Here is a 20,861-nt window from a genome sequence, read left to right on the forward strand (position 1 = left end):
AGCCGCTCCCCTCTGAGGTGGTGTCCGTGAGGTACAGGAGAGAGAGCAGAGCACCGGGACCCGGGAGGCGGCCTTTCTCTGGTCCTCAGCCTCCTCTTCTCGAAATGGGAGGTTGATGTCATAGAGCTTACAGTCAGAAGGGTCTAAGATGTCGCTTGGTCTAGGGTCCACCCTGTGTGGGGATCTCTGCCCCCGCCGTCCTGGGCGGAGGTCACAGCTCCTACCAGAACCCGTCCAGGAGTCGGGGCACCTGACCTCCCAGGGCCCAGTGCTTAGCTGGAGGGTGAGAGCCGTTAGAACCTACGGTCGTTTATCCTCTGTGCTACAGTTATTTATTAAAGGCTCACTCTGGGCCAGTGTGCCCCCCGGGGCCACCGGTCAAAGGAAGTGGTGCAGCCAAAGCTGAATATCCTTGGAGGCCACCGGTCCCATCAGCGGGTGCTCTGTCAGGGCAGCCCGACTGCTGTGTGCCAGGTGCCGTGCCCAGTGCTGTGCGTGGCTTGCCTCACTGACGCTCCCCCAGCACCTTAACGGGGCACAGGCTTAGCCCATTTTACACGGAGGAGGCTGAGGCCAGCACGTTAACATCCCACCAGTCAGCGTGCAAGTGGTAGAGCAGCCCCAAGCCCTGGTGGGCTCTGGGCTTTCCCCTGAGAGATACCAGCTCTCAGTTGCCCTGTCTGTAAAATGGGGATAATACCACCTGCCTGTTGGATCTGTCATGAGGTTTGAGCAAGATTATGCACAGAAAACCCTTAACTTTTACTTGCTGGCATCTGGTTCTGGCTTGATATATGGTGGCCATCCCTGTTATAATGGGTTCTGCCCCCTGCCCTCTCCTCTTGTGTGTCCCCAGCAAGGCCACTTCACCCTTCTGGGCCTCTGCTCCCTTTTCTCTGGAGCATGGGGTTATAATACCTGCTCCCGACGAGGGGTGCTTTGGCCAGAGTGAGGCCGGTGGTGGAGAGAGTGGCCTCTCCCTCCGGGCGCAGGACCGTGGCCAGCCCGGCCAGCTGGCGTCAGGCTTCGTAGAGTCCCCTTCCCCCGCCCCAGCCCTGCTTCCCACACGTGGTAATTAAGCTCACAACATCCACAGCGCAAGCAAATAATAACAAGGGCATTATCTCCTTTTAGTCTGTGTTTTTCCTTGCCTATCATAAAGTAATTAAAATAATGAATGCCTTGTAAAACAATAGGTAAGAGGGCTGGCAAAATAATGTTATCTGCCCCAACCTCATGTGCTGTGCATGACTGATGCATTAAACCACTATGCCTGCAGGGGACCCGCTGGCCCCCAGCGCTTTTCCTGCTGATTTCTCTTCTCCAGGCTCTGCCAGGGGCTGGGGGGCCTGAGCCCCCAGGGTGGAGGAGCAGAAGGCTAGCCCCAGGTGGCAGCCAGGGACCAGTTCAGAAATATCCTGGGAGGCACGACTCAAAAGGAAACACCAGAGCCTGGATTTGAGGGCCTTCTCCCTGCCCCGTCTCTTTCCTATCCCCAAACCATTGCCCAGTTCTGAAGGAAGCAGGTGGTCCTGTCCCTGGGTGGAGGAGGAGGCCAGGAGAGAGCTGGGGGTTAAGATCCATCTTCCATTTTGGTTAAGGGCAGCGGTCGCCAAGCCATGCCAGGATGGTCAGGACCTGTGGTTCCCAAAGTGGGGTCCCCAGACCAGCAGCTTGGCATTACCTGGGAAAGGGGGACAAATGCGGGTTAGTGGGTGGGCCCAGCGCTCTGTGTTTTAACAAGCTTCCCAGCGTGCTTGCGTTGCCTGCTTGTTTGAGAACCGCTGCTGTACAGTGTCAGTGGCACAAGGAAAAGTGGAGGTGCTGGGACTAATTGGTTGAACCTGTATTTCGTGCCATGGGGTACTGTTTAATCCTGACAGAGCCTGTGGGCAGGCAATATTGTCCCTGTCTTACAGAGGAGGTCCCATAGCAGTGGGAGAGCTAGATTTTTACCCTGAATCTATTAATACACCTGCAGTTACGATGGCTGCCCCTAGAGCAGGGCCTCTGGCTCCTCCTGGACACCCAGCTGTTCAGGGACTCACAGGGCTGATACTTGGGGGCCAGGACAAGTCCTAACTGGCCACTGAGACTGGCCTAGGGGACTTGGGCAGCAGGCGGCCTCCAAGTGCGTCCACCCTGCGGCCTTCTCCCACCAGGCCTCCTCTGGGACTGTTCTAGCTCCCCGGGGCGTAACACACTTGGAAGGAAAACGTTAGCATGGGCTGTAGGCGCTGCTTCTCTCTTCCCCAGCTTCCCCGAGCCAGGGCAGCCAGAGCGAGGGAAGCAGAATCAGGGGCCGCTTCCTGCCTGTGGTGGCCAAGTCCCCAAGATGCCTGATGCAATGTGCCCTCCCACCTGCCACCGTGCTGCCCTGACCCCTCTCCCCACACCTACTCACCGCAGACGAAGATTTTCGCCTTTGCCCTTGGTTCAAGTCACTGGTCCCCAGTGGGGCTTTGCTTTGGAAATTAATTCTCGGGTTTAAAATGATGAACATAATTTGCTGGCATCTTATTAAACATCTTCATCTGCAGTAATAATCTCAGTGGGCATTTGAGTAGGGGTCCAGTTCAATTTATATTTTAGATGAATAATGAATGAGTTTTTAGTGTAAGTATGTCTCAGGTGGTATTTGGGACACATTTATACTAAAAAGTTATTTGTTGTTTATTTGAAATTCAAATTTAACTGGGTGTCCTGTATTTTATCTGGCAACGGTAAGCCCAGGCTCTGTAGCCAATAAAAGGGTGATCCTCATAATAATTTTTAGTCATTCATTCATGTTTATGGAGCCAGCTATGTACCAGGTACTCTGTTAGGCACAGGGTTACAGCAGTAAGGGAGGCAGGCAGTAAGTGAAATAGGTAAATGAATTATAGAGTGTATTAGAGGGTTTCAGTGCTAGGGAGAAAAATAAAGCAGAGAAGTGCTGTTGGAGGGGAAAGGTTGAAATTTTAAAAGGGTAGCCAGGGAAAACTTCACTGAGAAGGTGATATTTGGGCAAAGACTTGAAGGAGATCAGGGAGCAAGCTATGAGCCTCTGTGGAAGAAGAGTATTCCAGGCAGAGCATACATTATGTGCAAAGGTATACAATTTAGGGCCCCACGTGGGGCTCAGTTATCTCATGAGGTCAGCATTGTTTTCTTAAGCACATTTTAAGCCGTGAAGGGGAATTGATTGTCTCCTGTACTTGAAAGGGTCTGGTATGGATTTCAGGCACAGCTGGATCCAGGTGTTCAAATGATGACACCAGTATTCTATCACTTCTACTTTTCCCTGTGGTGGCTTCATTCTCAGGGAAGGATTACTTTTCCTATTCTTTTCAGCAAATGTTCCAGGCTTGAGTCTTACTGGGTCAGCAGGGGTCATGTGACCACCCTGGCCGATTGCTGTTGTGGGGAGCGGTAGAATGGACTGATAGAGCAGTCTCCATTGCTGGAGGCAATGTGGGACCATCAGTCCCTTTTGAACCACATAGACTAAATGAAGAGATAGGAGTTTCCTTGAAGAGACTTGGGGGTGCTGCTGTGAGGGCTGGGCAGGCAGCTTACCTCCCACCCCTCCCTCCTAAGCACTCCGTGACCCTGGGCAGGTTGCTTTCCCTCCTGAGCTTTGGATATTTTTGTTTAAAATGGGAAAGGAATGATACTATCTTTCTTTCACTAAAATATTTTAAGAGGAAATAAAGAAAAGATTATTTTTTTAAAGAAAGATTTTTAACAAAAACAATCAAAGCTATAATCTACTCCTTCTCTTGTGCCTTTAAGCCAGTTCCCACCTCAGCTGGGGACGCCTTTGGGCCCTGGTGCTATATGAGTAGGGTGTGTTCTTTAAATCCAGTTGTTCCCTGTGTCTCAACTCTTGTTCTCTCTGTCACCAGGAGGCCCAGAAGATAAACAATGGCGCAAGCCAGGCTGACGGCACTCTCAAACCAGTGGATGAAAAAGAGGAGGCAGTGGCCGCGGAGGTCGGCTGGATGACCTCCGTGAAGGACTGGGCCGGGGTGATGATATCGGCCCAGACACTGACTGGCAGAGTCCTGGTGAGTCTCCACCCCCGCCTCACACCGGGAGGCCTTGCTGCTTGGGCCAGGATGGCTTTGTTTATGAGATGTGATGCTCTGGGGGGTCTTCTCCAGGTCGCTGGGGTTGCATGTTGTAGGGGAGAGGCTGTGTTCTCATGCACATCTAGGCCAGTGGTTTGTGGAGGGACTTGCAGAGAATGGACTAGCATCCTGGGCAAAGAGGGTCTGTTGGGAGCAAGACGGCGTGTACACACACACACACACACACAGAGCTCAACCAGCTTGGAGAGGACAAGGGAGTCCAGGAAACATTTACCAGAAACCTACAGAGGACCCATAAGTGAGAGGATCCAGGGAGTTCTGAGTGTGTGTGTGTGTGTGTGTGTGTGTGTGTGTGTGTTTGGTGGCCTTCTGGTCATGTTACTGCTGCCCTCTGGCAGCCACACAGAGAGCCCCCTGGGGCAGTTTCCACTCCTATGCATGGTGTTAACTGGATCCTATCCATGGTGGAGACCCTCAGTCATCCGGTGTTGAGACCCAACAGCTGCCCACGTGGGGTTGCCTGACCCCGTGCACGGGTGTGCTCGTGTGTCCTTCTCCTCAGGCATCTCCTAGGTCCACCTGCGCTAGAGCTTGCTCGTCCCGCCCCTCCTCTGTGCATTTGCTGCATCTCTGGGCTGATCATATGAAGCCTGGTTCACTGGCTGGCCTTGTGAGCCCCTGGTTTTGGCAAGGATCATGGGTGGGATAGGGCTGCAAGTAACCAACTATCCCAATTTGCCTGGGACATGAGTCTTTCAGTGCAGACTGGTAAAGTCCTGGGACGAGTTGGACACCCTAGGCAGGCCCTTGTCCTGCTATAGTTGGCCCCTCCCTGGGGCAGCCCTGCCTGCCGGCTTTCTTTGGTCTGCTCTGGGTCAGGCATTTCTCTGAGAAGATGCTGCATTCTGAGTGATTTCTCATCATGATTCCTCATTGTGATTCTAGAAGCTGCGTTGTATGGGCCTGAAGGTAGGGCTCAGTCGGGAGTCATTTGGCTCACAGGGACATCCTGACTGCTGGGTGGATCAGAGATCAGGCAGGGACACTGGAAAATAGCTGTGATTACCTCTGTGTTTCATGGCAAACACGCAGTGAGCAGCTGAGTGTGGATGGAGGGAGGTGGTGAAAATTCCACTTATCAGAATCCTTCTTGGGGAGAACTCAATGTTAGGTTTGGGATAAGTACATATCACAAACTGCTTGAGGGAAGGAGTAAGACGTGGAATTTCATGCTCAAGGGGTCAAAAGTGCTGACCACGCAGCCTTCGAGGGGGACAGGTTCTGTTCTCTGAGGAACCTGCTGAGAGCTGAGTCTCCTAAAGGGCTGGGTGTGAAGCCAAGGCTGATGTCAAGTGATGGCAAAATAGAAAGAGGAGAAATTTCAAGTTGTTTTTGGAGGAGAGAGAAACTGGTGAGGTCAGTTGCTGCCTGGAGGAAGGCAGAGAGGAGCACAGTGGGGTCCCTGTGACCAGGAGAGACTGTGTCCAGCGAGGACTTGGCGGTGCCTTGCTGTTGGCTGTCTCCCTCCCCGACTCTCCAGTAAAGTCCCCATTGCTCTTGCGTGCTTGTGTGTGCGGAGATTCGGCATTGGAAACTTACAGAGGTTGAGTCTGTGGCTGTAGCACCCCGAATGTGCCCGATCTGGTCTTACAGAGGCTGAATTCTGGGTCTGGGCATTCAGGGGGCACAAAATGGAGCCAGCACATTGTATACACACAGCGGCGACAGTGGATGAAGAACAGCAGTCAGTTGGTTGTACAAATGTGACACTTGCTCCTTCCATGTGGCCGTTATAGACAGTTCTAATTATCTTCTGTGGCATTAGCCAAGAGTTACTGAGCACCAATTCTGGGCCAAGTGTTTCCATGTTTTTCATCCCTGTGCAAAACAAGGAATGACCCTGATTGTATGCACCGTGTATGGAAGCAGCGTGTGTCTGTGTGGGGTGCAGGGGGCCTCTGTAGGGGAAAGTAGAGGGCATCAAAAAGGCTTCGCAGGGCTTCGTGGAGAGGAAAGCCTTTGAGCTAGAGCTTCCATTACAAGATGCACTGAGCACATGATTTATGGAAGGGGAAAAGTCAAAAATAAAAACATCCCCAAGCTTAAAAACAAGAAAGGCACTGCTTGGTGGGCCAGAAGATGTGATGCATACCTAATAGGACAGAAAGCATTTGAGTGGAGCTTTGAAATGCAAGTTAGGATTTTGAAAGTCAAAGGAGAGGAAATCCTTCCAAAGTGAAGAGCCTAAGGAGAAGGGAAGGAGCCTGGGGCCCCAGGGAACAGAGGGCTGCAGACACAAAAGATGGGAAAGGTGCACTGCAGGCAGCTTGTTGAAACTTTAAAGGCCAAGCTAAAGAATTTGGGCTGAGTTTGCATGACAAGGAGATTTTGAAGGAGGAGTACCATGGTTGGTTGTACAGAGAGAGCTGGAGGACAAGTGGAGACCAGATGGAGGTGCTAGGACAAGTTAGGGTAGTGAGCTATCGCCCCAGTGAGAGGACCAGAGAGGACAGCTGCTCTGGTCCTGGTGAGGTAAGCCCTGAACTAACACCAAGCAGTGGACACAGGTAGGTGGAGGTGGGTGATATCATGGAAGCAGATCTCATAGGACCAAGCACACCCAGCAGCCACCTTGGTGCTACTGCCAGCAATCGCATTATCGAGGGCACCATGCTAGACCCTGTACGTTACAATCAGTTGGATGGGCAAGGACCACGTCGTACTCATTCCATATCTCCTATATGGCTGTTCTGTTGTAGGGGTTCATTACAAGGAAACAAGCCTGTCTTAATCTGTGAACTCTTCCCTGTTTTACAGTTGAGAAAAATCAAGGCGTAGGAGGGGGGATGACTTGCCTAAAAACATGCAACTTTGCGTGACAGAGCCAGGCTAGTACCCATGGGCCTCCAGACTCCCAGTCTAGTGCTCCTTCTGTGTCATTACTTCCCAGTCAAGGATAATGCTTTTCCTTTTCTAAGCCACTGCCAGCTGTCTCTTTGGCTGTGACATTTTGACATTACCGTCTTTGAGCCAATTAGGTCCTGAGGCTGCTTGGCCTGATTCTCTTAACATTTGCATGTAGAAGCGCGGACTGCCCAGGCCTCCTCGCCTGGGACTCCTTAAGGTGCCAGCTGCTCTCCGAAGGTCTCCTTGGAGCAAATCCTGCCCAGGCTGCCGGGACCGCTCAGAGCAGAGCAGGTCCCACTGCGCAGAGAGCCGGCATCTCAGAGTTCCAGGTGGTACCTTGAGAACAGGCCTTTCCTTTAGAAGCAGGCAGGTCCTTGCTCTGAACAAAGAACAGATTTTACATTGAAGTCTCGGCACGCAAGAGAAAGCAGCTCTGCCTCTTCAGAACCCAAAGCTGTGTTTGCCTTGAGCTGTCCAAATGTTTATCCCTGCAACAGTGGGACCAAAGCAAGATGAGACACCGGGCTGTTCAGTTTCCCTTTTCAATTTTTAATTTGTTTTCCTTGACGTACACTCAGGAGCTTGGCCTCTGCATCTGGGCCTTTTCCTCACCTGTCTAATTGTCACTGATGAGAATCTCAAGGATAGGCCCTTGTGGGCAAGGCCCAGCTGGGGAGGGATTTGCCAGCACAACCTCAGAATATCTGTGGGATCTCTCGGACGAGCATATCAGTCATTCACTAAGTGCTTATTTCTCACCTGTTCCTGGCACAGTTGAAGGCACCAGGCGGAAAGCAGTGAGCAACAGAGATGCAGGGTGCGCGTTACTGATATTGATAAACAACATACGAAGTTGCAGAGCTTCATCTAAGAAATCACAAATGATAATCGCCATTCACCAGTGCTTTTTATAATTAACACCTGGAGGCTCATCATCAAAGTGACAAAATTTCCTTGACCCCACGGCTCCAGGTCTCAGAACAGCCTGTTTTGTTTCCTCTCTCACTTTGGCGCTGGGGCTTAGCTGCCCCCAAACAGGCAGTCTGGACGGAACCCTCTCTTGGAGCGTGGTGCTCAGGGAGTCTGCATTAAAGTGAATGCCAGGCTGTCAAGGGTTACTGCTTCCTTTGTCTTTTTTTAATGAAAAAATATTTATTCTCTCATTATAAAAGTAGTACGTTTGCTTTTTTTTTTTTTAAGCTTTGGATCATACTGGAAGAATCGTTGATAAATTCTCCTTTGGGATTTGGAGTTGGCCCAGACTGAAGGAAACTGTGATATATTAATAGCTGTAAATGTCATCAGGATTTCTCTCAACTGTTCGGGTGTTGTTGAGGACTTTGTTCCCTGCGTCTCATGTTACCCGCTTTGTGCGCAGACACACGGGATAAAGATTTTTTTGCACCAGGGATTGTTGTGGTTTTCCTGGTGAGCATCCAGTGAACACTCCAAATCGGGAGAGAGATTGTGTGTCTCCGTGGTGGCTGCTCAAAGCCAAGTTGGTGGCCCGTGAAAAATACAGGGCTTCTCAGGTTTGGGTCTTACGTAGTCTCGTGCCCCGCCCCCAGCTGCTTCTCATAGTGTCTCCTCTCATCTTCCCTTTGCCTCGATTTCCCTACTCTCCTATTTGAAAGTTACATGTATGCAGTTATGTGCTTCATACATTTTTGTGAGCAAATTAAATCCTTCTAAGAATAAAATGGTATCTCAATAAAGAGGGCAAGAAACACATGGAGTAGGCTTTTGTGTAGTTTGGTTGTACTGCATGGAATCGTAAGCCAAAATCAACAGGAGTAATCAAGTTCAGGGTTGGTAAGTTTTCCTGTAAAGGGCCATAGAGCAAACACTTTGGGCTTGCAGGCCGTGTGGACTCCACTGCTGAACTCGGCCATTGTAGTTTGAAAGCAGCCACCAACAGCCCTGGTGCGACCGTGTTCCCATAAAAGTTTATTTAAAGAAACAAGGGGTGGAGAATACAGTTAGATAGAAGGAATACGTTCTAGTATTCAATAGTGCAGTAGGGAAATGACAGTTAATGATAATGTATTGTATATTCCAAAATAGCTAGAAGAGAAGAATTGTAATGTTCCCAAACGCATAGAAAAGATAAATGTTTGAGGTGATGGATATCGCAGTTACCCTGATTTGATTGTTTTACATTGTATACATGTGTCAAAATATCACATGCACCCCTAAAATATGTACAACTAATATATATCAATTTTTAAAACATTTTTTAAGAAAAGAAACGGGTAGTGGGCCAGATTTGTTTCAAAGACAATAGTTTGCTGACTCTCCGTCTAATTTATTCCATTATTTTATATATAAAGAAATTGAAAGGCTGGGGCTGGGAGGAAAGGGATTTTCTAAGATCATAGGGCATAAGAGTGACAGAAACAGAGAACACACTTATAGAAGGGAAAGTTCTAGACACAGTGATGCACACAGAGATGTATACAGGCACATACACACACTCTCACTAGCTACGTTCATGTTCATTTCCATGTTAGTCTCAGAGCGACTATCTCTTTAGGAAAGCCATGTCTTCTGGCCAAGGACAGCCTCACCTCAAGGTGTGAGCAATGTCTACACTGCCTGGACTCTGCCTGAACACCTTGACAGCTTCAGTGTTTTGTGTGTTTCTTCAAAGACTGGTCTCATCAATAGAGCTACCAGCTTGTTGAGCAAAGACAGAGAGAGCTCTTACAATCATTCGTTTTAGTTACTCTCCCCATCTTCTTATGCTGTTACATTTGAGTATTGCTCCAGGAAGCATACACATCTAATTCCTTGAACTGAAAACATATGCTTTAACGTCTGGGGGATGATTTATCGATGTAAAGAGACAGAAAAATGCCAGCCTCTCCCTTTATCTTCCTAAATATGTCACTTGTGTGGAATTTTACATTAACATTATATACATAGCCTGGACCATTTATCCTAATCTCTAAGCACCCAAAAGAAAATATGTATCAAATACGCCTTTCAAATAAAAATAATCCTATTGGCTTAATAAAGTTAAATAGATGTGCGTTCACTGCTGTGCTGTTTGCACATGAAATTAGATTGGTTGAGCCAAATGGAGGTGCACACGGGCATACACGTAATCAAATATGCAACAGTCATTGCATTCATTTCTCCCACTAAGTGGCTCATGGTGCTTGTGACAATTCTCATCCGCATCCTATACGTCTCTTTTTCAGTGGTGCCTGGTGGCAAATTCACACACAGCGCACATTTCCGTCTCTCTCTCTTCTTCTTATCTATGCCCCCCTTTTATTATATTTTAGGAAAATCTACATAAAATTCTTATATCATCTGCAAATTTCCTATGTAGCAGAGAGATCAGAGGTTTCACAGGACTGTATTTGTAGTAAGAGTACCCCCATAGTGACCAGGTATGCCCTGTTCTCTGTTATTGGGAGTCAGCTGAGGTTTTATTTTAGGAGGCTTCTTTTTAAAGGAATTTCCCTCCAGGAGTTAATAATGGCTCTTTCTTTCATCCTGTACATAGATACAGAGTTCATATTTTGGGTATCAGTCAAAAAGTCCAAGAAGATACGCTCTCTTTATATTATTAAACATGAAATTTTGTCTTTATCTGATGAAAGATCCACTGCATTTATGTTAATAATTTGTGACCCAGCATCCTTTACCCAGGTGGGAAAACATGAGTCAGAGAAGTCACTGAATCGAGCAGTCTCCCCCAACAGGTAGTGAGTTGCCTGTTCCTGGAGATGTTCAAAGAAAAGCAGGACCACATTTGGTGGTGCTGTTGCTGACAGTTGGTTAGACTTTATCCTCATGGCTTTAATTAGGTTCCACAGAACACTAGACCCAGGAGATGTTCCAGGATAAAAATGGTTCCCTGGGAACTTGGACAGACTTCATTTCTCATCCCCCTCCTCGAGATTGCCAGTGCATAGCAGCATATAAATGCCCACAGGAGTCCTGCAGGAGGGAAGTGGAAAGACTTTGTTTTGCCAGCATTTCTCATTTCATTTCACCATGGAACCCTTGCCCCATGAAACACCTGTGGTCATCACAAAGCACTCACTTTGGGAACCATTTAACCAGCCCAGGGTTCAGTTAGTTACAGCCCGTGGGCCAATCTGGCTCACAGCCTCTTTTGTATGGTTAACAAGCTAAGGGAGGTTTTTACATTTTGAAATTTTTTTTTTAATCAAAAGAAGAATATTTTTGACATGTAAAAACTATATGAAATTCAAATTTCAGTGTCTGTTACCGAAGTTTTATTGGACTAGAGCCTTGCTCACTCATTTACGCATTGTCTGTGGCTGCTTTCTTAACTTGCTACAATGCCGGAGTTGAGTAGTATCCACACAGTCCAAAACACCCACGAGCCTAAAATAATTACCGTCTGGCCCTGTGAAGAAAAAGTTTGCCACCCCCTCTATGACTGTCAATATTCCTTTCTAAGTGGCCTTCAGGATTTGCTCTATAAGTTGGCACACAGCAATGAATAAAAAGCATTACTAATGTCTATTCTCTCCTCATGGGGACATGCCTGCATTTCCTTCCACAAGCTCAGCTAAGTCCTGTGTGAGAGATGAGGAGACAGAGGCCAGAGCCACGTGGGCCCCCAAGTTCCACGGCAGGTTCCCAGCCGGGCTCGGTGTATGGATTTCCACTTCCCAAGGTCAGGGGAACGTGTCTGAGAATTTTGGAACAGGGCCACTCCCTGAGTCTCCCCGTCTGCCTCTCCTGTAGCCCCCGCCCCCCGGGCCCTGCCCGGCAGCTCACAGAGTCCAGTCCTAACCACGGAGAGGGCCCCAGATCCGGGCCTGCAGGCCAGCGCCTTGGCCCGCACCAGCTGCCGGTCTGCACCGCCGGCCTGCAGGCCGCTTGCTGTGTGCCCGCCTCTCCGGGGCCTTCTGTAAAGAGCAGCTGTTAATTTTACTAGCTGGTGTGTTGGCTCCTCTGGCTTCCCCAGGGCTGCTGTGAAAATGAAGGAGAGTTTCAGAAATCAATCCTCAGCTAGCTCTGCACAGAGGAAGAGTGTCCTGGCCCCAGCAGCCTGCTCCTCCTGGCCATTCATCTCTGGCTCCCAGGGTCTCTGGGCTCTGGTGGCGAGGGTTTACGCTGCTGTGTCCCCTCTCTTCTGGAGTTTCTAGGTGTAGTTGGGTGCCTTGTGTCCTTCCATACGTCTGCGTCCATGTATCTGTCCAACCCACATGCCTTTGTTGCTGTTCCCCGGCACACAGAACTGAGTGTAGCACACGGTAGGTAGGTAGGCGCCCGGCAGTGAGCAGAGCACTTGCCGTGTCTACGCAGTCGGCAGGCCCGGCCGCCTCCCTCTGCCAACCCTCCGCCTCTCTCCCCTGTTTCAGCCTCTCTGTGGGGGGAGCCCAGCCCCGTGGGCCAGTGCAGCGTGATCCGCACTAGAGCTTCTGCTCTGTGTGATCTCCGTCTGATTCTTTTTCTCACTTGACTGGAACCAGCAGTGAGGACAGGTGGAGCCCTTGGCACCCCCAAAACTCCAGCTACTGCTTTTCTTCTCTCCCTGGGACACCTGTCCTTGGGAAGGAGCTGCCGTGGCCCTGAGGGTTGGGGGCTCCTGCGTGTGGTGCAGGTGGGCACTGGGAGCCCGGCCTCTGCCGACCCTTGAATCCCAGCCTTCCCTCTCTCCAGGGCTTCTACCCTGGGACAGTTGCTTCATCTTTGGTGCCTTAGTTTCCTCATCTGCAAAACAGAGATTACAATAGTCCCTTTAACTGCCTCTTAATGAATCAGTGCATGTAAAATGTTCAGAATCGTGGCTCTGACATGGTTAGTGCTTCCTAACCACTGGTTATTACTAGTTTTGATAGTGTCTGTGTGAGCCCCGTCACCATGTCCTGGAGGAAACGGGCTGGTACGGAGACACACAGGCGCAGGGACTGGAGAATAAATCCTTCCCTGGGGCGGAGATAGATCAGGCCTCACCAAACCCAGGCATCCTCTCAGCGTGCTGAGGAGCTCTGGGCATGGCCATTTGGGGGTGTCCCAGGCAGGCCCTGGCTTGGGTCCAGCCAGTTGACGATGCACATTTGTAATTCACGCCCGTCCAGGCTGTGTCCTCTCTGTGGCTGGCTCGTGCCAGCCTGACTCACCATTGTTGAGTCAGCCAGGAAATTCTCACTTCATATAGCCTCCTCGAGCTGGCTGGGGCTGGGGGACGGGCTGGGCTCCCCCTGGAGCTGTCCATTGTGGGCGCGTGTGTCACAGGAAACGGCTTGGCAGGATGACAGATGAATCTTGTGGAGAAAGAGTGTCACGTGCGCTCCCTGTAGTCTCTGTGTCCGGTCCTGCCCAGATGTGGACTGAGGCAGAGACAGGCTGCTGTTGGAGGGCACATCAGCACCAGTATGTGGGAGGTGTGTTTAACATGCATTCTGGCAGGTAGTGACCACAGCGCCATTGAAAGGAAGTGGGAAAGTGTCCTACATCCTCAAAAGATAAAGACCTAGATTCTCCTGTGCCTGCGAAGCATCTCCCTTGGGCTGTGTATCCATCCTTCCATCCGTTCCTTCAAACACTCCTAGAGCACCTGCCAGGGGTCAGATGCCATTCAAGGCACTGGACACATGTTGGTTCCTCCGGCAAAATCTGCAAAATGCAATCATCCAGAGTGTTGAAGGTGAAAATGTCATGCCTGCATTTGCTAGAATGATTTTAGGTGGCCAGGCTTTTGAAGTAGAGTTTGGTAACAAATCAGAGCCTGGGAAGCCTGGGGCCCATCCCTTGGTCCCTTGGGCCAGAACTGAGAGCTCAACTGTCCTAATCCTGATGGCACATCCTGTGCATTTCTGCTGCTGGATCCCAGAGGCCCGAGTAAATATGTTTATATGACTAATGTTATCTCTCCTTCCTTCCCTCCTTCCCTCCCTTCCCTCCTTCCCTCCTTCTTTCCTTCTTTCCTTCCCAACCAGTAAGAGCTGGCGCCCCCTGGAGGTTTCATAGGAAATGAAATGTCTGTATTTGAAACCACCACTCTGGGCGGAGAGTTTTCTTGCCTAGCTTTCCCCCCAGGCCTTCAGAGGGTGCTGACGGTTTGCAGTCCCTATTTGTCAGAAAAATATCCTGACGGACTGAGACTCTCCTAACAGCTTCCATTTCAGCTGCGAGAAAGTTTGTTTAGCAGGGAGACTCAAAAATAGAGACAATGATGATGACAGAGTCAGCAGCCTTTGTCGTTGCCGGGGAGCACATGCTTGGGAAGTCACACTCGGGACCACACGCAGGCTGCTGCCGCCAAGTTTAGTTGACTGGGCTATGTTTAGGAGGAGGCAGACTGACTCGTGCCTACGGGCCCCAAACATCCCAATTTGGTGCACTAGAAGCCCCATTTTTAGAGTCTGGGTCCAGAGTGAGGCTTTTTTGCAGAAAAAAAAACCCGACTACTTCAGGGAAACGCCAACAACAGAAAGCCACCATTTGCCCTAAAAGTTTTATTGTTGGAACCATTGTCTCCTGTTTGAGTAGTGAGGGAACTAGGACATGGCAGTTGCTTCTCTGTCTTTCTTAAGGAATTAGGGCACTCGGAAACTCAATTAAATGTACCCAAGCCTCTTAAGCACCAGGGCTGTCTTTTTGCTCATCCAGTTAATTTTAGTTCATAAAATTGGCCTTGTGCTGACATGGAGGCATGGCAGGGGTGGGAGGCTCGGTTCCCAGTTCCCAGCCTCCAAGGGCACACGTCTTGCCCGCAGCATGGAAGGTGACCTTTAAACCTGTGTGCGCCTCATCACTGGGAAAGCAGACTCCGGGCCTTCCCTGTTTACTGGAGGTGGGTTAATCCAGAAAGTAAACTGAGCATTCTGACTTCCTTACAGGCACGAGAAGCCCGGGACCCAGCAGATTAATCCAAGGGTTGGGAAGCCCTCACCTTCCTAGAACCTTCCCCAGACTGCTTTAGCAAAGAGGCTGAATTTTCACTTTTTTCACCCGTTTCCTTTTTTAATCCCCTCTCTCCTCTTCTGTGGCTGTTGGTGAAACGACTGTCCTAAGGGAAACAGGGAACAGTTCATTGAAAAGGAGAGAGGAAGAAAAGACCCCATTCGCACACAACCCTCCCTCCAATCTGGTCTTCACTTACACTAAAAATGGCTTGACACAGAGGCCACATCACAAAAAGGTGGCATTTCAAGGGGCAGAGGCTGCTGGCTCCCTGGCTGCCACACAAGCCTGTCGGGTTGCTTTGCCTCTGAGGCCTCGCTTGCCCAGGAAGGCATGGGGTTTGGAGGCCCACGGGGAGGGGTCCAGACCACTCCCCTTGTTTCTGGAGCAAAGGCCTGGTTGGCATCGGGCCGGGGAGTCTTCCTTTCCGGAGCTAATTATATCAGTCAGGACTCGGAGCCCTCTGCCTGGGCTTATGCCTTAGGGGTGGAAAATAACTTCCTGCAAAAGGAAAGTAGTTGTTTTCAGGAGCTGCCTGATCCCACAGGCTTCTGCGTGGGCTCCCAGGGAAGCTGCCATGAGGTTACTGTCTCCCTCTGAGCCATGAGGTGGGTAACTTCATTCCCTGGTCACCTCAGATCTCTCCAGGAAGAAAGCTCGCATCATCAGAAACAGAAAAAAAATAGTTTATTCACCTAGGTTCATGCCATGTGTCTCTCTGGCCCCTGGGGATTGGTGGCAGCGTTTGAGCTCAATTTGGGATACGAGAGTACAAATGAGAGTCGCTTACTTCTATCTGAGGAACTGCAGTCAGCAGAAAACAGGATTCTAGTCCTGGCTCTGCTGCAACCTTTCTGGTTGACCTTGGACAAGTCAACTCCCTCTTCAAGGCCTCAGTGTCTCTAGGGATGAAATGAAGGGGTAGCAGTAAGTTCGTCAGTAGTGTGTTCCCTTGCAACCCAAAATGTCTGTTTCCTCATTCCCTTCCTCAGCAAAGGCAGCGAGAGTTTGCCCGAGACCTACTGTGCACCTGGCACCGTGCGAGGCACCGGGAGAGCTGCAAAAGGAGGAAGAACAGTCCTTTTCTCGGTGCCAGAATGAGTGGAGGGAGGCAGGATAAATCACAGGTGTCCCTGCGATTGACATGCATTTGAAATAAAAACTAAGACTTCTTCCATGGCTCACGAGACCCTGTGAGATGCGGCCCCTGCCTCTGACTCAGCTCCTACCATTCTTTTCCTTCCTGCCCCCTTCCCAGGTAGATCTCAGTGTGCGGAGAGGTGAAGCGTGTAGGCAGAAGCATCTAGATGGGCCTGAGGCCACGGAGGTGGGCAGGATGAGGAAGGATGCCCTGGAGGAGAGGTTGCATTCCAAAGGGCCAGTTCCTCTCCACAGGGGCTGGCTTCTTTTAAACCATTTTAGCCTTGGAGCCCTCTCCTCCAGCTGTCCCCAGATAGTTGGAAACCTCTGAGCAGATCAAGTCTCGACTTGGTAGTAAACGTGGTAACCCTACAAGCCCCACAATTCACATCCGACGGAGCAGCCTCTGCTGGAGGAGACCCTGGGTGAGACCCCGGGTGAGATACAGGTTCTGTCGTTGCCGTTTGCATTGTGTGACTGAACTGCTGCTGAAGCAAGTCATCCTGCTCCTGCAGGTCCATTCTTCTTCCGGAGGCAGAAGCAGCTCCGTCTCCTTGTACCTGTAAACATTTCATAAAAGGCACATTTATTTAAAACAATGCCTGCCAGAGGCACCCAGGAGGGGCTGAGGGCCTAGGAAACATTACTGTGGTGAAAGTCATTTTTTATTTCTGGAGCAAGGTAGCGGACTCAGGGTGCTGGCAGGAGCTGCCCTGCTAACCCCCAAAGTTACAGTGAGGGTGCTGAACGCTGTGGGTGATCAGTGGATTAGATATGGCAGAAATTCCCCAAATGAAGCTTCATTTTAGGTTAACTTCCTAGATGAACTTAGAAAACAATTGCAACAAACCCTCTATGGGCTGACTATTCCAAATGTTTCCAATTTAATTAACATGATTTAAGTAAAGATGGTCCATATCCTCGGGAGGAAGGGCCAACCCCTTCCCTAGATGCTACATTATAAGACATCACTGTTCCTCTGCCCTTGTGCCCAGATTGCACGCCAGTGGGTTTATCTGCTTGGCTCCCCTGAGAGTTGGAGCACGGAAGCTGGTTTCCATAGCACCCTGGCCCAGAGGGAGCTGCGTGCTGGGGGCTCAGGGTTGACTTACAGAACAAACCTTGCAGAGGCAATTCGCCGAGCCACCCTTCCAGCACTGAGAGATATAATTCCTCTTCCCTGGGCTGAGATGGAGAGAGCTAGACAGAGAGAACAGAAATAAATAAGTAACTGGTTTCTCTTTCATTTAACTCTCTCAGAAGCAGCCTCTGGTGCTAATTATTTCTGCTGTAGATCTTGTCAGACGTTGAATCCTAATCCTTTTGCCATAGGTGCTATATTTTAGAGATGCAAAATGACATGAAAAATAATCCACTTGCCTGAAAGATAATTTTGTGTACATTAAATAGACACATTAAGCCATTTAGAAGAGAGCTGTTTGTTCTCAGGAATCTGGAGGAGATCTGAATTTCTAATTCTGGGCTCTTTAATAATTTTCAAAAGCACTGAGGCTAATAATGTAATGTCTTTGAACTTCCCCAGGCTGTCTTCTATCCCATGATCTCAAAGCATTTGAAAAGGAATAGAATTGTCTACCTTGATGAGATCCTTAGGAGGGGAGAGGGGACATGGGGCCTCGAGGAGCTTTCCAGCGGCATGTGGGAACTTAAGGTAAAGAGGCTCAGGAAAAACGCACAAGGTCACTTTCAGAGCATCAGACACAGAAGTGAGTGGGAAGAGCCTTCGTACCAGTTTTTATTGCACAGCCTTGGCTGCTAAGACTTGGAAAGGAGGCCAAAGAGAAGAGGAAACACAGGTAGAACTTAGATAAGGCTGTCTGTAATGAGGGTGCACAGGACATGCAACATTTTCTAGCTCTAGTGTTTAAGGATTAGAAGAGATCCAATCTGGGGATGGGGAACAAGTTTCATCTCCTGGGTTCATTCTGATTGATCAGCAGTGGTTACAGAGAATGCTTTGCCAAAGATCAAAGCATCATCAGCTCTAACCTAACAAATGCTGTGATTGATTAGTGATGTCTGCCATGAGTGTGGCTTGGCAGGTGGCAGTGCCAGTGTTATTTATGCCCTAGCTACCTGTTCTCGGTTACGTTCCCTAAGGTTTACTTTATGTGTGATTAAAGTGGGGCTTGTCCAAGGTCACACAGTCTTGGTTTCAGGGGCAGCATATGGACTAGAACCCATGTCTCCTGACCCTGTTTAGTATTTGGTACCCTAGCTCCATAGGTTAGATCTCAGAGTAACAGCAAAGTTGTCAGCTTCCTACATGAGCTTCCTCTTTCTTTCTTTATTCTTTCATTCATTTGTTTGTTCCTTCCTTCCTTTCTTTTCTTTCTTTCCTTCTTTCTTTTTTTCGTATTGCAGCCTGACTTCAGATTTTTCCATCTGGAGATTTTCTTTAGTATTTGGAGAAGCAGAGGGGGTGGATTTCAGAGCCACAGTGATTCTCTAGACAAACAGAATTGCAAGCACAATTTTCCCGTTTGTTATGTCCACTCTCAAAATTCTCTTAGCACACAGCGCACGCTGATCACAGCCCTCCCACTGCAAAGCTTTCCCCTCAGCCCACTCCCGGGCTCCATTCTCCCAATCTCTGCAGATGCCTTTTCCCCGCACCCCACTCCCCCGACACCGTAAAAAGCTTTCGGTGGGGGTTGATGCGTCATCATTTCCTTCCATCACAGCCTCACCTCCAATTTCTTCCTGTTTTCTCCCTTAATGTTCTCTCTCTTCAGCTATTCATGCTCACATCTTAATGGCTGTGCTTACAGAGATAAATACATTTTGCCTCTGACCAAAAACAGGTTCTGTCCTGACTTGAATTTAAAAGTCTGCCAGAGTTGCAGGGTGGGAGCGAGGGCAGAGTCCTCAGTTTCATCCTGGGAGCCATAAAAGTTTGCTAAGAGTTTATCATCTCCATCAAGATGAAAATGGGATTCTAAGGCTTCAAATATGAAAAATGCATAACTAGGAAAACTTCAGCTTTTGTCAAAGCCAAGTTCTCTTTGCCAGTTTTATGAAACTACCTATTGTGCCTGCACCCTGGCATCTGTTTCGTTGTGATGTCAGATGGAACCTTCTCCAGGAATTTATGCAACACTGGGACTGGACAGAGGGTTTCAGGCAATCGGTGGCGCTTGGAAGAAGTCTGACAAACCGTGTTCGTGGGCCGTGATTCCCTCTCAAACTCCTCATCTGTTCAGTTCGTACTCCTTCCTTTCCAACATAATGGGAATTGGAAAAGAAAGCCCCACGAGCTGTAAGGTCCAGGCTGGGATTAGACTCTGGGGTTGTGATTTGCACGGCGTGATAACAAACAGGACTGTGGTTCCGTGTTCCAGGCTGTCTTTCACATTGCAGTGGCCAGGACCCTTTGTCAGGAGTGAATTTGCCATCTTGGCTTCAGTAACCAGGTGCATGCGGCTGAGAAAGGCTCAGCCTGTGTCTCTATGGGCTGCCCAAGAGATCCCATGTGTCACCTTCTCTGGACACCAGTGCTGCAGGAGCCCATGTGCCGCTGTGGGTAGCCAAGAACGTACCCAGTGAGTGCTCCTTGGAACTTGCTTCTGATTTGAATGGTTTGGTGGGAAACTGATGTAGACACCTTACATCCTTGCCTTAGCCATGTCCTGTGGGTTTGCCCTCGATGCTCCTTTTTGCATTGTCCTGCCTTAAGCCCCGTGACCTCTTCCTCCACTCATTATAATGGCTTCTGTATCACTCTCGTCATTTATCCCGTTTCCTCTCTTCAGCTCATCTTGCATGCCATTGCCAGCTGCATTTCCCCAAAGCCAGCTTTGCTTAGGTTGCCTCATGGCTTGGACACTTTCAGTGGCTTTTCATGGACTAAAGCCCTAATGCCTCGTGCAGATGGTCAGGGCTCACCACCATCTGGGCCCCCTCTCTTTCCAACAAATCCTTCCTCTGTTCTTCATGAACTCCGCGTGTTCAAGTCCTACATCTTCTTTAAGACGCAGTACACGGTCTTCCCTCCTCTGAAATCCACCAGTCTCGTACACTATTCATACACATTTGTGCGTGTGGCTTATCCACCTTAGAGGTAGTGTGGCTGAGTGGTTAAGAGCACAGACTGTACAGCCAGATTGGCTGAGTTTGAGCTTTGCTGTGTACTAGTATGACCTTGGGCCAGTGACAGCCCTCATAGAGTTATTATGAAGATTAAATGATTTAATATTTATAAAGTGCTTAGAACAATAGCTGGCACAGACTAAATGTTATAGAAATTATTTGTTAATCAAACCTAGTAAACTATAAGTTCCTCGAGAGTAGGAAACACATATTTTAATTTTGTAATCCCTTTTGTCTTGTACTGGGCTGAAATAATCCTGAACCAGATTGCTGCAAAAATAGAATTTTTAAAAGAGACAGAGAGGAAATATAATACATGTGAAAGCACATTGTAATCACTTTATTCAACTGACCCTTTTGAGTATCTGGAAGTACCAGGCTCTCTGCTCGGTGGTTGTTGATCAAAATGGGATGAGGTATGGTCTCAATACTCAATGTAAGTTGTGTCTAAACATGTTGAATATAACAGCTGTGTAGAAGACAAGTGGCAAACATGATTCTATTTTCATCCTCATGTTGCAGATGAGAAAATCAAGGCACAGAGAGTTTTTAATAACTGAGGCAAGATCATACATCCAGTAAGCATCAGAGCTGGGATTTAAACCTGTGTTCTTGTAACTCCACGGCCCAGGCTGCTTCCGCTGTACCGTGGTGCTTCTCGTTCAAGAGTGAGGGAGAGAATGAGTATGGGAAAGAATGAACCGGGAAGATCCCAAACACACTTAGCTCCAG

The 20,861-nt window shown here is 49.1% G+C and overlaps 1 protein-coding gene across 6 annotated transcripts in view; it reads left to right on the forward strand.

Moving 5' to 3' along the window:
* The window catches only part of KCNMA1 (potassium calcium-activated channel subfamily M alpha 1), a 722,666-nt gene that overhangs the window by 203,860 nt on the left and 497,945 nt on the right, over positions 1 to 20,861 (forward strand). For 5 of the 6 annotated variants that reach the window (XM_045568450.1, XM_045568451.1, XM_045568452.1 and 2 more), the window contains exon 2: positions 3,888 to 4,049. The exons of the other annotated variant lie outside the window; for it this stretch is intronic. In XM_045568450.1, the coding sequence (XP_045424406.1) occupies positions 3,888 to 4,049 (162 nt within the window). The remainder of the gene's footprint in view (positions 1 to 3,887; positions 4,050 to 20,861) is intronic. 6 annotated transcript variants of the gene reach the window in all.

The sequence above is a fragment of the Lemur catta genome, chromosome 14 (assembly GCF_020740605.2).
Source record: "Lemur catta isolate mLemCat1 chromosome 14, mLemCat1.pri, whole genome shotgun sequence".
NCBI classification, from domain to species: Eukaryota; Metazoa; Chordata; class Mammalia; order Primates; family Lemuridae; genus Lemur; species Lemur catta.